At 40.4% G+C, this 15,260-nt stretch overlaps 2 protein-coding genes across 3 annotated transcripts; one reads left to right on the plus strand and one right to left on the minus strand.

Annotated features, from left to right (window-relative positions):
* Positions 1 to 587: 587 nt before the first annotated feature.
* On the minus strand, positions 588 to 8,960 carry LOC139369924 (pyroglutamyl-peptidase 1-like). The gene is made up of 5 exons (XM_071109244.1): positions 8,751 to 8,960; positions 6,086 to 6,138; positions 5,313 to 5,429; positions 4,958 to 5,190; positions 588 to 3,249 (listed from the first exon to the last, which is right to left on the minus strand). Exons 1-5 carry the CDS (start codon positions 8,782 to 8,784, stop codon positions 3,057 to 3,059), a joined length of 630 nt encoding a protein of 209 aa, XP_070965345.1. The 5' UTR covers positions 8,785 to 8,960; the 3' UTR covers positions 588 to 3,056.
* LOC139370018 (U6 snRNA-associated Sm-like protein LSm4) lies at positions 8,925 to 14,986 on the plus strand. Of its 2 annotated transcripts, none has more exons than XM_071109347.1 (5): positions 8,925 to 9,071; positions 9,722 to 9,763; positions 9,946 to 10,044; positions 11,467 to 11,650; positions 11,808 to 14,986. In XM_071109347.1, the coding sequence occupies exons 1-5, from the start codon at positions 9,069 to 9,071 to the stop codon at positions 11,927 to 11,929; spliced, it is 450 nt and encodes a 149-aa protein (XP_070965448.1). In that variant the 5' UTR covers positions 8,925 to 9,068; the 3' UTR covers positions 11,930 to 14,986. The 2 variants fall into 2 exon arrangements, with proteins under 2 accessions (XP_070965448.1, XP_070965524.1); XM_071109423.1 differs by having other exon boundaries at positions 8,935 to 9,071; positions 9,946 to 9,987.
* Positions 14,987 to 15,260: the final 274 nt, after the last annotated feature.

Raw genomic sequence — 15,260 nt, forward strand, 5'->3', positions numbered from 1 at the left:
TGATAGAGACATACCCCAAGCGACAGCTGTAATCGTAGCAAAAGGTGGCGCTACAAAGTATTAACTTAAGGGGGCTGAATAATTTTGCACGCCCAATTTTTCAGTTTTTGATATGTTAAAAAAGTTTGAAATATCCAATAAATGTCGTTCCACTTCATGATTGTGTCCCACTTGTTGTTGATTCTTCACAAAAAAATACAGTTTTATATCTTTATGTTTGAAGCCTGAAATGTGGCAAAAGGTCGCAAAGTTCAAGGGGGCCGAATACTTTCGCAAGGCACTGTACACAACACTGGAATAACCCATAATGGGAGATAACAGAAAACAGAAAACAAATACTGTGTTATTTATGACAAATAAAAAATTAGCAAAATTAAACCTACTCACCGATGTTCATAAAGTTGAAACATCCAAAATAATTTGATAAAGTAAAAATGAAAGTGCTATAGAAATGCAAGTACAGGGTCCAATTCTCAACTAGCTGCCTACATCCTGTGCACTAGTACAGTAAAAGGCATTTCACTGTGATAAGCATACTTGTCACATTCACTGTCTTCAAACTGTCATAGATGAGCCAAGGCGCAGCGTGCATGTAATTCCACATCTTTTAATAAAGTGAAACTTTCACAAAAAAAACAGGTAAACAGAAACCGAACATGACGCAACCGTGGCGCACACAAACACACAGAAAATAAATAATTACCCACACCATAGGTGGGAAAAAGGCTGCCTAAGTATGATTCCCAATCAGAGACAATGATAGACAGCTGCCTCTGATTGGGAACCACACTCTGCCAAAAACAAAGAAATAGAAAACACAGAATGCCCACGCAAATCACACCCCGACCTAACCAAGTAGAGAAATAAAACGGCTCTAAGGTCATGGCGTGATAGTAGTACCCCCCCCCCAAAGGTGCGGACTCCGGCCGCAAAACCTGACTCTATAGGGGAGGGCCCGGGTGGGGGCTCCAATTCGGGAAGTAGCCCCCGCTCCGCACGCTGATCCCTCCCCTTCCGTGGAACCGGACTGGGGACCGTCGCTGGAGGCTCCGGACTGGGGACCGTCGCTGGAGGCTTCGTGCCATGGATCATCACTGGAGGCTCCGGGCCATGGATTATCACTGGAGGCTCCGGTCCATGGATCAACACTACAGGCTCCGGGCCATGGATCATCACTACAGGCTCCGGGCCATGGATCATCACTAGAGGCTTCGTACGTGGAGCCGGAACAGGTCTCACCGGACTGAGGAGACGTACTGGAAGCCTGGTGCGTGGAGCTGCCACAGGGCTTACCAGGCTGCGGAGACATACTGGAGGCCTGGTACGTGGAACCGGAACAGGTCTCACCGGACTGGGGAAATGCACTGGAAGCCTGGTGCGTGGAGCAGGCACCGGATACACTGGGCCGTGGAGGCGCACTGGAGGTCTCGAGCGTAGAGCTGGCACAACCCGTCCTGACTGGATGCCCACTTCCGCCCGGGCCAATTCCGGGCGCTGGCACAGAGCGCACCGGCCTGTGAATGCTCACTGGAGACACAGTGCGCATTACACGGTGCCTGATCGGTCACATGCACCCCACGGTAAGCACGGGAAGTTGGCTCAGGTCTTAACCCTGGCTCCGCCAATCTCCTCGTGTGCCTCATGTGTGGTCCAGCTCGTCCTCCAAGTTGGCGCACGCTGCTTGGTCTTCAAACCCCCTGTCATAGATGAGCCAAGGCGCAGCGTGCATGTAATTCCACATCTTTTAATAAAGTGAAACTTTCACAAAAAAAACAGGTAAACAGAAACCGAACATGACGCAACCGTGGCACACACAAACACACAGAAAATAAATAATTACCCACAACATAGGTGGGAAAAAGGCTGCCTAAGTATGATTCCCAATCAGAGACAACGATAGACAGCTGCCTCTGATTGGGAACCACTCGGCCAAAAACAAAGAAATAGAAAACATAGAATGCCCACCCAAATCACACCCTGACCTAACCAAATAGAGAAATAAACCTTAGTAAAAGAAGGCAAATGTACAACTTCTGATAAATAAAAAGACTCAAGAAACAATACGTTATCAATGTAAAAGAGCAATATTTTGCATTTAAAAGTAACTATCTGAATTTTGTTTTTTTTAAAATGTTTTTATACAAAAAACGACAAACAAATGTTCAGATAATGAACGGGGGAAATATGCAAAAACAATGTGAATTTCTCTTTAAATAATGCTTTACAGAAAATGTTTCTGGCACATTCAGAACATTTAAATCTAGCTAAACACCTTAAGCTAACACCATTAAATAATATACATAAATACAGGAAGTACTAGCATGACTTAAGTAGTACCAACAAGTGGATGCCTCAGACTTCAATGAAAAAGCTGGTAAGAAAAACAACTCTTCAAGATGATGATTAACAACCAAAGGCAGAAATTCCCCTTAAAATAACTGAAAGGAAAAAGGAAAGACCCCAATAAATAATGTGGAACTTGTACAGTGAGTTGATGTAGAAAAGGACTTTTCCATACACTGTTTCTGAGATGACATGGATAAGTATGGATAAAGAGCCAAAACCAGGAAACCATGAAAACAGATTCAAAAAGAGTAGCACTCTTAACGCAAGCAGGTGGCTCCCTTCTGTCAATTCCAGTAATTCCAGTTAAATTCCCCAGAACACAGAAGCAACTCTTGCTATCTAGAGAGGATGTGGAGAAAGCTCAAGTTACACCTAAACACTAGACCTGGATCAGCTTTTACTCACCTCACCTCTATCCATAACCACTAAGATAAAAAAAAAAAAATGCTGGGCCAGGTAAAGTGCTTGAGGCAACATCAACGAAGAACGTGAAAAAATGTCTGTGGAATGAGTCAACTGGAAGTGTCCGTTTCGTTGCCATTTCCTAATTTGCACTAGAAGAGGTAATAAAACAAAACCGTTATTGGGGTATTTGTGGTTAACTGCATAATATCTCCTGTGTGTAAGGGGTAAAGGCAGTTGGCTTTCGCAGGTCACTTAGTGCACGTGCTGGCAGTGGATCTTCTCTTCGGGTCTGTCTAGCATGTCACTTAGTGCACGTGCTGGCAGTGGATCTTCTCTTCGGCTCTGTCTAGCATGTTCAGCATCTCTTGTATGATGGCTTGAAGGGCTCTACCCAGGTCCTCTCCACTATAAGGCTTTGCTATGGGAGGCACGTGGACGAACGCTGAGCGCCCGTGGCTCAGGTACAGAGAGGTGTAGTAGGTGAAGTCACAGAGGTATCTGTCAGGAAAGACAGGAATTAAGATAATGGTTCTAATAATAACAATACTTTGGTGGGTGCTTATATTTATCCTATGCATGTGTGAATTGAAAATGTGGTTTTTGCATATCCCAACTCTTCCTGAGACACCCTTTAAGCCAGCGGCATTCAAATTTGGGGTCCAGGGAACTCTTGCCGGGGTGGCTAAAACTTAAATAAAATAAAACATGTATTTTTTGGTGAACAAAAAATCAAGAGTACAGATTATCCGTGGCCTCCAACTGCTCTTAAATGCATGTAAAACTAAATACATGCTCTTCAACCGATAGCTGCCCACACCTGCCTGCCTGTCCAGCATCAGTAGTCTGGACAGTTCTGACTTAGAATATGTGGACAACTACAAATACCTAGGTGTTTGGTTAGACTGTAAACTCTCCTTCCAGACTCACATTAAGCATCTCCAATCCAAAATTAAATCTAGAATCGGCTTCCTATTTTGCAACAAAGCATCCTTCACTCATGCTGCCAAACATACCATCGTAAAACTGACTATCCTACCGATCCTTGACTTTGGCGATGTCATTTGCAAAATAGTCTCCAACTCTCTACTCAGCAAATTGGATACAGTCTATCACAGTGCCATCTGTTTTGTCACCACCCACCATTGCGACCTGGATGCTCTCGTTGGCTGGCCCTCACTACATATTTGTCGCCAAACCCACTGGCTCCAGGTCATCTATAAGTCTTTGCTAGGTAAAGCCCTGCCTTATCTCAGCTCACTGGTCACCATAGCAACACCCACCCGTAGCACGCGCTCCAGAAGGTATATTTCACTGGTCATCCGCAAAGCCAATTCCTCCTTCGGCCCTTTCCTTCCAGTTCTCTGCTGACAATGACTGTAACGAACTGCAAAAATCACTGAAGCTGGAGACTCATATCTCCCTCACTAGCTTTAAGCACCAGCTGTCAGAGCAGCTCACAGATCACGGCACCTGTACATAGCTCATCTGTAAATAGCCCATCCAACTACCTCATCCCCATACTGTTGTTTATTTGATTATTTATTTTGTTCCTTTGCACCCCAGTATCTCTACTTGCACACTAATCTTCTGCGCATCTATCACTCCAGTGTTTAATTGCTATATTGTATTTATTTCACCACTTTGGCCTATTTATTGCCTTACCTCCCCTGTCCTACCTCATTTGCACACATTGTATATAGACTTTTTCTATTGTATTATTGACTGTATGTTTGTTTATTCCATGTGTAACTCCGTGTTGTTGTTTGTGTCGCACTGCTTTGCTTTATCTTGGCCAGGTCGCAGTTGTAAATGAGAACTTGTTCTCAACTAGCCTACCCGGTTAAATCAAGGTGAAAAAATAAATAAATAAAAAATAATTGTATGGGACAATATACAAATGTTTTTGAGAAAGATAATTAGAATTTTTTTATTTTATTGACTAAATGTATTTATTGGTTTATTTTTAAGATTTTAAGGTTGTGTCATTAGATTTGGGATGGGGTTGCAAGAAATTATTGAGGAAAAAATGGGGTTCCAGGAATTCTGGTGGAAAAAGTTTGAATACCACTGCTCTAAGCGGTGGTTCTACAGTAAGAGTTGGGAAAACGTAGACCTAAAATATTATTTGAACTACAGGTGTATGCATGCACATTGCTAACAAAATCAATGTCGCAAACACAAAGGCACACAACAAGAGGATGTTTACCTGCCAGCATCTTTTGAGACGGACAATGCTACACCTAGGCCAGAGGCTGTCACTCTCTTGCAGACCGATTCCATGTCAATAACAGAGTCAATGCAGTCAGGACCCCCCTCAATGCAACACTGAGAATGGGGACAGAAGCGGCTGTTGTCGAGACCCTTGTAGCCAAGGTTACGGCCACATTTCTCCAAGGTAACGGTGGTGGCCATACCCGAGACTCCAACATGGACCACTAACTGATTCCCCATGCAGAGAAGGACACAAAACAAACTAATTCAAAAATGGTGCATATAATTTTAATATTGAATATATTACCAGCAGGAAAGGAGACAGGATAGTCCATTTGTTGCTTTCTTACCTGGGGATGATACTGCTTCCATAATGACGGAACCAAACTCTGGACTGCCTGGTACTCGACAGGCACCTCATACACATGCAGGTCTACGTCCTTTCCCAAGCCCAGCTTTTTCAGTTCCTTATAACAAAGAAGACAGGTGATTCATATTCATAAAAGATCATAGAAATGTCTTCACATTATTTCGACACTCATTGCTTTTCAAATAAATAGACGTCATCTTTACTTTATCTATTCAGTCCATTTAAAAATGAACACAAACAGAAATATGATTGGACGATATCATAAACATAAAAATTGGGAAAGGACAAATAGGAAAAGATGGAAATATCTGGAATCTGGAGGAGAGAACATTTCTAATTTTAGCACTGACTAAGGTTTGTTTGACCACAGCCTGACCCTGCCACAAAGCAGCCCTTTGTTTGCTTTTAATGTACTTGATAAGGATATTAAAAGCCGTCTAGACACCCTGAAAACCATTGTCCCTATACAATATCCCTATACAGCCCCACACCACCACTTCAGCCTTATAATGCTTCTCTCACACTATATGGCTAATATATGGCTACAAATATAGCCATATGTGAGATGTACTTGTCATCCCATGACAACAGATGTGTTCTATCAAATAGGCATGAACAAGATAGGCGGTTTTGAGTTATTGTCAGGAAAATAAATGAATCCTTAACGATAATAGTTAAAGAGACTGTTTTCAGGCAGAATAGATAATTAATCCATTAAATATAGCCTATGTAAAATATGCAATATATACATACCTGGACTGCTACCCAACTGGCATTAATGGTGTGCGCTCCAAATGGCTCAAACCCTAAAAAATATGGCAGCGTTTAAAAATTTAAAAAAATTGTTTGCAGATTTTTGTGTGTAATGTGTTCAATGTCAGGTTGGCTTCTCTCAAGTTCAATTAACTTGAGATTGTTGCTTACTTACAGGTCTACATCTGTGTTATACACATTTATAAAAACATTTTATACAAACATTTGCCAGGTTTGATTGGCAATACATTTGCTTGAAGGGGATGCTAGAAGAGCCACTCAAAAAAAAGCTAAACCCCATAAAAAGCTAGCTTTATAATGCGTTTATACACTACATGACCAAAAGTTTGTGGACACCTGCTCGTCGAAAATCTCATTCCAAAAACCGTGGCATTAATATGAAGTTGGTCCCCCCTTTGCTGCTATAACAGTCTTGAATCTTATAGGAAAGCTTTCCACTAGATGTTAGAACATTGCTGTGGGGGCTTGCTTCCATTCAGCCACAAGAGCATTAGTGAGGTCACTGGTGTTGGCCTGGCTCGCAGACGGCGTTCCAATTCATCCCAAAGGTGTTCGATGGGGTTGAGGTTAGGGCTCTGTGCAGGCCAATCAAGTTTTTCCATACTGATCTTAACAAACTATTTCTGTATGGACCTTGCTTTGTGCACGGGGGTATTGTCATGCTGAAAGAGGAAAGGGCCTTCCCCAAACTGTTGCCACAAAGTTGGAAGCACAGAATCATCGAGAATGTCATTGTATGCTGCAGCATTAAGACTTCCCTTAGCTGGAACTAAGAGGCCTAGCCTGAACCATGAATCACAGCTCCAGACTTCCTCCTCCACCAAACTTTACAGTTGGCACTATGCATTGGAGCAGGTAGCATTCTCCTGGCATCCGCCAAACCCATATTCGTCCGTCGGACTGCCAGATGATAAAGCATGATTCATCACTCCAGAGAACGCGTTTCCACTGCTCTAGAGTTCAATTGCGGCGAGTTTTACACCACTCCAGCCGATGCTTTGCATTGTGTGTGGCTGCTGTGTGGCTGCTCGGCCATGGAAACCCATTTCATGAAGTTCCTGACGAACAGTTCTTGTGCTGACGTTGCTTCCAGAGGCAGTTTGGAACTCGGTAGTGAGAGTTGCAACCGAGGACAGACGATTTTTACACGCTATGCACTTCAGCGGTCCCATTCTTTGAGCTTGAATGGCCTAGCCATTGTTGCTCTTCAATGTTTCCACTTCACAATAACAGCACTTACAGTTGACCGGTGGCAGCTCTAGCATGGCAGAAATTTGACAAACTAACTTGTTGGAAAAGGGGCAAGCTATGTCGGTGCCACATTGAAATTCACTGAGCTCATCATTCTACAGCCAATGTTTGTCTGTGGAGATTGCATTGTGTGGCTGAAATAGCCGGATCAACTAATTTAAAGGGGAGTCCACATACTTTTGTATACACAGTATAGTGTATGCAGTGGTGTAAAGTACTGAAGTAAAAATACTTTAAAGTACCTCCTAAGTAGTTTTTTGGGGTATCTTTACTTTACTATTTATATTTTTAACAGCTTTTACTTCACTACATTTCGCCCCAAATATTGTACTTTTTACTCCATACATTTTCCCTGACAAACAAAAGTACTTGTTACATTTTGAATGCTTAGCGGTACAGGAAAATGGTCAAATTCACACACTTATCAAAAGAACAATTGGTTATTCCTACTGCCTCTGCATATTTTGTAAATAATGTCCAAGTGTTGGAGTGTGCCCCTGGCTATCGGTAAATTAAAGACAAGAAAATGGTGCCATCTGCTTCGCTTAAAATAAGGAATTTCAAATGACTTATACTTTTACTTTTGATACTTAAGTATATTTTAGCAATTACATTTAATTGTGATACTTAGGTATATTTAAAACCAAATACTTTTAGACTTTTACTGGCTGACTTTCACTTTTACTTGAGTAACTTTCTATTAAGGTTTCTATACTTTTAATCAAGTATGACAATTGGGTACTTTTTCCACCACCTGAGTGTATGTGTGACTGTGGCTGCAGTAACGTTGAGACACCACTCGGAATCCCTATGGGATTAATGGGCTGGTCTGTTGTTCCCTTGGAGACCAAGGGATCTGTCTGACAGGGAGGTGAAAAGGAGCAAGCGAGGGTCGGCAGCTGGCCAATTCTCTTTTGTGAAGCCCTCTGTTCCCAGGCAATCTACATATATTTTATCGGGCTATCCCGTCTTCAACTGGCCTTTGTGTCTGGGAGACAGAAGAAATACAGTATGACTATAAAGCTTTACTAGTTTCATAGTTTAAAATTTTTGTTTAAGACTGCAACAGTATGTAAAACATGTTTTTAGAAACTAGAATTTGATTTAGTAAAACACATGCAAAATGGGCCAAATAGCCTCAATACTGCATGTCTGGAGGTCTGAAATATTACAACTTTCATATTATTCTGCAACATACAGTTGGTCAGGGTATACATTGACACGTTCCTAACGTTAACGTTAAACAATAGTGCAATTATGTCTAGTATGTTCAGTTATTCATGGGCCTGTTTATTTTCGAATACAAGAAACACATTATTAATGTGTCGAGCTTGACTGAAAAGACCAACTAGAAACTACGTACAGTCGAGCAAGTAGAGGAAAACCCACTAACCTGTTACAACAACATTCCGCTTACTATTGTCCATATTCTTCGTATCTGTAGAGAATGTTTTCGATTGTTATTCTACATTTAACAAGGAACGCAGCTTTCCTGTCTCCGATTTTGCTGTCCTTCCAAAGCAGTCATCTATTTCTTGAGCTGCTTTTCGCGTCTCGTTTTTCTCCCAAAGTCTGACGTATTGACTTATGGTACACTTGTGTCGACAACTTCCGTTAAACTTCCGCACGTTAAACGTTAGCGTTAGTAAAGAATTAATGCCCAAAATATTCAGTTCAGTTGACCGGATAGTTTGTAATATAATCTGTTATAATGGTAAGTATATATTTTATCGAGTTACAGTAATATGACGACTGTTATTTGCTTGTGTGGGACCGTAGAATGGGTCGAGCACAAACGCGCGGCTGTTGTTTACCATGCAGCTAACGTTAGCTATGTGCTAATGTAACGTGGACGTAGTTAAATTGCTAATTAATTGTATTAACGCTAATAACTAACACAAAATATAAAATAGCTACTATAAGAATAAACGGATTGGAATTTTGTATTTAAACACGGTTTGCATTTCAAGTCAAATGTGACCTATCGTGCTAGCTAACTGGTTATTATAAACCAGCTAACGTCAGTTGGTAAAAATGTGCATGGCTAACTTTACATGTGTTCTGAACATGTACTGGTATAATTAAGCAATAAGGCACGAGGGGGTGTGGTATATGTCCAATATACCACGACTAAGGGCTGGTCTTAACACGACGCATCGTGGAGTGCCTGGACATATACCTCAAACCCCCGAGGTGCCATATTGCTATTATAAACTGGTTACCATCTTAATTAGAGCAGTACAACTAAATGTTTTGTCATACACGTGGTATACCGTCAGATATAACATGGCTTTCAGCCAATCAGATCTCAGGGCTCAAACCACCCAGTTTATGACTTTTTAACTCTATATTTGAAATTCACAGCTACCTCTATCTTTGCTGAAGACTGCACAGAACCACCCTATGGTAAGGACGGATTAAATTAGTACATTTTTGCCTAGTGGTATTTTACTCCGAATAGTTTTGAGTCGTGTGAGTTCAAATGTCTCTGTTTGTTCATATCGATTTGGTCCTTAGTTTTTGTGGTGCAAACATAACCCACACAGCTTTGATTTCTAACCCCAATTCTTCTTCCCTGTACTTCTCAGCTGGTGGAGTTGAAGAATGGAGAGACGTATAACGGACACTTGGTCAGTTGTGACAACTGGATGAATATAAATTTACGAGAAGTCATCTGCACCTCAAGGGTAAAGGGTTTGTCTGAGTACTTGTCGAGACTCAAGAGTTGTGACCACTGATCTGAAATATGTACATGGTTGCTTGCATTGGTGTAAAAGTACTTTAAAGTACTACTTAAGTAGTTTTTTTTAGTATCTACACTTTTTATATTTTTGACAACTTTTACTTCACTACATTCCTGAAGAAAATAATGTACTTTCTACTCCATTAATTTTCCCTGACACCCAAAAATACATGTTACATTTTGACAGGAAAATGGTCCAATTCACACACCTCAAGAGAACATCCCTGGTCATCCCTACTGCCTCTGATCTGGCGGATTCACTAAACACAAATTATTTATTTGTAAATTAATGTCAGTGTTGTAGTGTGCCCTTGGCTATCTGTACATTTAAAAAAATAGAAAATTGTGCTGTCTGGTTTGCATAATATAAGGAATTTGACATTTTAATACTTTTACTTTTGATACTTAAGTACATTTTAGCAATTCCATTTACTTTTGATACTTAAGTATATTTCAAACCAAATACTTTTAGACTTTTACTCAGTGGGTGTTTTATTGGGAGACTTTTACTTGAGTCATTTTCTTTTAAGGTAGCTTTACTTCTACTCAAGTATGACTTTTGAGTACTTTTTCCACCACTGGTTGCTTGTGAGTGACAACCACAAATGAATAGGCTAGATTGTTGCCTAAACATCAGACTGTTTCCATGGTTACTCCATTGATTATCAGTCTGCCGGAAGTCGCCCTAAAAAATATGCAATAGTCTCTACAAGACAGAATGTTGAATAAAATTATATTTACACTTATTTTACTGGTTGAACATGCTGTTGGTCCTTTTGGCAGCAGGTGGAGACCAGATTTCTTTTTTTGTTCTGTCACTGTGTGTTTTCTATCTCTTTGATGCATTACACGCAAAGCACAATATGTAAACAATAGCCGAACGTAGTCGACCGAAGCACTTTTCCTCGCAACCGGCAGGAAGTGTTTGCCATTCGGTTAGGTTTGGCTATATTGTGCAAATTGCATCAGTATTGGAAGTAAAAACCGTAAATACAGACCAGCAAACTGCAGATTGGGTTGATAACACTTCCTTGTGGATATTTTATATCAGATTACCTTTTGACATAGGAACAACAGGTAAAGTAAGTTGAAATTAAGTTTGTTCAACATTTTGACTTGTAATGGGACTGTTCGGGAATGCTGAGCCTACATGTTAGACTTGAGTGTGTACGTATTTTACTCTCTGATTCTAAAAGAGGCTTGCTACATGGCCAAGTCTTACTTCCGAATCAACGATCAGAAAAATGACCATGTATAACCACAAGATGGCACTATTGACAGTTAAAAGATTCAGTTTGTAGGAGTTCTACTAAGACTAAGTTAATGCTGAAACTCTCCCCTTATCCCATTCGCTCCTATCGTTTAGGATGGAGATAAATTTTGGAGGATGCCTGAGTGTTACATCAGAGGAAGCACCATAAAGTACCTGCGTATCCCTGATGAGATCATTGACATGGTGAAGGAAGAGGTGGTGTCCAAGGGCCGTGGGCGAGGAGGCATGCAGCAGAACAAACAGCAGGGCAAGGGTCGAGGGGGAGGAGCAGGCAGAGGTAAGATGGAACCCCTCTCTGGAGTGGCAAATGGGGAAAATTTGTTTGGGGTGCTTGTAGGGTGAAGCAATTGGGGCCTATATGACAGTATAATTTTCTAAGTGTTTCCTTGTTGAAATGGTTTGTGTCATGCTGTATATGCATGCTCTATGTTTAGGTGTTTTTGGAGGCCGTGGTCGGGGCATGCCAGGAGTGGGAATGCCAGGAGTGGGCAGAGGCCAGCAGCAGGAGAAGAAGCCTGCTGGTGGCAAACCTCAGGGAGTCAAGAACCAGCACTGAGGAGAGGAACAGACAAGTCAAATGTAAGGAACGAGTGTAGTTTTCACAGAATGACAACTCTATCAGTCAGTGGAGGTCACCTTACACAATGGCTGTTGTAATGGCCATTACTGCTCCCTCACTGCCATTTCTTAGTCATGTGTGTTTGACCTCCACCAATTTGTGAAATCACAACGTGAGAACTATGAATATTCTGTGCAGTTCAGAAAGGGCAGGGTTTTGTAGACAGATTTTTGCCTTAAAGTTTTTGTTTAGTTATCAATTTGGGCCACCGTCAGAAACATGTAATTATCGTCCACAAGAACTCAACAGTAACCAAAATTTGAGAAGTTCAATGTTATTGTTTTATTGTGCCCAGAGCAATCGACTATGTTGATTGTACCCAATTGTCTTCAGTGTAATATAAGCTATGTAAAGCACCCATTTTTGGCATCCATTTTATGCCCTTGGAATTTGAAGACTTAAGTTGATTGTGTTATGAGGAATAATACCTAGTTGGTTAAAGAAATGTCAAGAAGTCTGGCAGTTTATTTTCAGAGTCCCAATTGGGGGTTTCTAAATGTTTTACTTTTGTGGAGTTTATTTGCATATTGCAACATGAGACAATAATGTTGTAATTTAGCCTATACAAAATAACATGAGAATAAATGTTTTGTTAAATATACTGTACTTGAATGTATGAAAGAACAATAACTATTGGATTTGTTTTGAATGGGTCTACATACAGAATGAAAAGGTATTTTGCTACGCTCATGCTAGCTTACCTCTAAAATGACAAAACACAATTTGCATAGCAGGTTTATGTTCTTGTATAACTAACCAGCTATAAAAAATAAAAAGTCAACATAAACAATCAAGCATGCATATAACAACGCTGGTGTAACCCTTTCTCTAGCCCCCTAAAGCACAACCGCAATCACACAGCTGCTGAATCAGCAATAATGCAGCCCTGATTAACATGATGCTATAATTCATGGAGTTAAATATCACGTGCGATGGTGACTGATTTATGATGCTGTTCTATGTGTTTTATTACTGTAGTCTTGCATGTCTTGTGGCTGTTTTGAAATGAATCAGAATGGAACATAATCGCTGTTAGTTTCAGTTAAAACATGAAGCTCTGGAAAAAACATTCTCACTTTAATTTGCATGAAAAGCTAGCTTCAATTGAAAATGTAAAATGCATGGTAGTTATTTGACAATGGGTTGGTGGAAATTATGAGGAGATGGTTTCTCTACCTCTGAAATATTTGTATCGGGCAAAAAAAAGTGTTTTTCAATACCAAACTCCCTAAGCACTGGTTTAGTGTCCCATAAATGTTATGAGACCAATGTGCCACATCTCTTTCTTGAAGAATATGACCCTGGATATCAAAGTTATGTAGCACTTTAACAGAATTTTGTTCTCCAAGTTTGGCGCTCAGTCATACAAAACGCTTGTTTGCCTTTTTCTGCCTGTGGTGAATGTATTTTGTTTTTAACAGCACTTTTAGGATGTGAAAGATTCCATTAACAGAAGTTTCAAGCCAATGGGCTTTCTTTTTCCGACTTTGCTGGCATTTCTTTAAGTTTGTAGAGACCTCGATTATGAGAGATACTTTAATGAATGTTGAAGTTACCCTATACCCAAATCCATGGCTATAGCATTACTCCTAAGTATTAGTTGTCCCTATAAGCCACAATTCCAAACCATTGTGGGGAACTACTATGAGAGAGAATAGGGTATTGATGTGTGTGTGAATGAGGGGGAGAGATGGTTAATGGTCTCCAGTTGAAGGTTTTCCTCTGCCAAGATATGCCACAGATAAAGACCCCTGAGATAAAGACAAATGGCTCTCTCCAAGATAAAGCTTTCAAGCTTGTGACTAATAAACATTTTCTGTCTTTCCATTTTAAAATTATAACCATAGAGTTAATGCCAATCCAATAACTACTAGCCTATTTCTTTGCTCATAGTTTAAAACGTTGTAGACTGTAAAACATGTCAAACAACAAATACTATAGATTGCAATTATTTTGTCCCCATACTAATTAACTGGAACTAGTACAGTTAGCTAGTAGACAATGGACATCTGTGACTCATGATGATAATAACCCTGTATGAATGTAGGCGTACATTAGTGGTGCACAGGTCAGCTGTTCACCCGCACCCACCCACAATGGATGCTAACCCTTCTGCAACCACCCGACTATACACTGAGTGTACAGAACATTAGGAGGAACATCTTCCTAATATTGAGTTGCACCCCCTTTTGCCCTCAGAGCCTCAATTTGTCAGGGCATGGACTCTACAAGGTGTGGAAAGCATTTTACAGGGATGCTGGCCAATGTTGACTCCAATGCTTCTCACAGTTGTGTCCAGTTGGCTTGATGTCCTTTAGGTGGTGGACCATTCTCAAACCAGTGTGCCTGGCACATACTACCATACCCTGTTCAAAAGCACTTAAATCTTTTGTCTTGCCCATTCACCCTCTTAATGGCACATACACAATCCACGACTCAATTGTCTAAAGGCTTAAAACCTGTCTTACTGTTCATCTACACTGATTGAAGTGGATTTAACAAGTGACATCAATAAGGGATCGTAGCTTTCAACTTGATTAATCTGGTCAATCTGTCATGGAAATAAGTTGTTTGTGATGTTTTATACACAGTGTACGTGATGAAGAGAAAATCTGATGCCCGCACCTGAACCTAACCCCCAAATATAGCAAATGCGCTATTCGGCTACAGTCAAAGACTGCATAACGATTTTTTGACAGACATTTTTTGTTGCCCGATTTAGATATGTTTCTGCTTATAATTTCAGACATTTTAGTTGGCTATTTTTTAGTCAACTTGTCTATAATTAGATACATGCAACTTCTCTTTTGTAGTTATATGTTGCCTGAGAACAAAATAAACCCTTGATCACCAGAATAATGTCATCATTCGATAGAATGAATGCTTTACTCTAGTTGACATCGGTAAAGTTTTCTCTGTCATCTTTTGCAGAGCAAAGACTTTAGGGACTGGGGAGAAAATGGGAAAAAAATATATCATATTTTCAAAATAAAATCTGTTTGACTGTTTGTAAGCTGTGAAAACCACCCAACATGTTTCTCATAAGATTTTAGTTCAGCTTGGATACATATTTTATGTGGTTGAAATACTATCAGCATTCTTTCAAGATGCTGAAAGAAAGAAATCATATTTCTTCACACTGTTCCCGGATAAAACATTTTGCCTGCATTTGGTGTAACCTGGCATCAAGAAATGCTAAATTCTGCAGGAGTTAATATTATGGCTCTGTGAGCAGCTATAAACCTACAGTCTGTGTCCAGACCTCAAT

Source organism: Oncorhynchus clarkii, chromosome 1 (genome assembly GCF_045791955.1).
Source record: "Oncorhynchus clarkii lewisi isolate Uvic-CL-2024 chromosome 1, UVic_Ocla_1.0, whole genome shotgun sequence".
Taxonomy (NCBI): domain Eukaryota; kingdom Metazoa; phylum Chordata; class Actinopteri; order Salmoniformes; family Salmonidae; genus Oncorhynchus; species Oncorhynchus clarkii.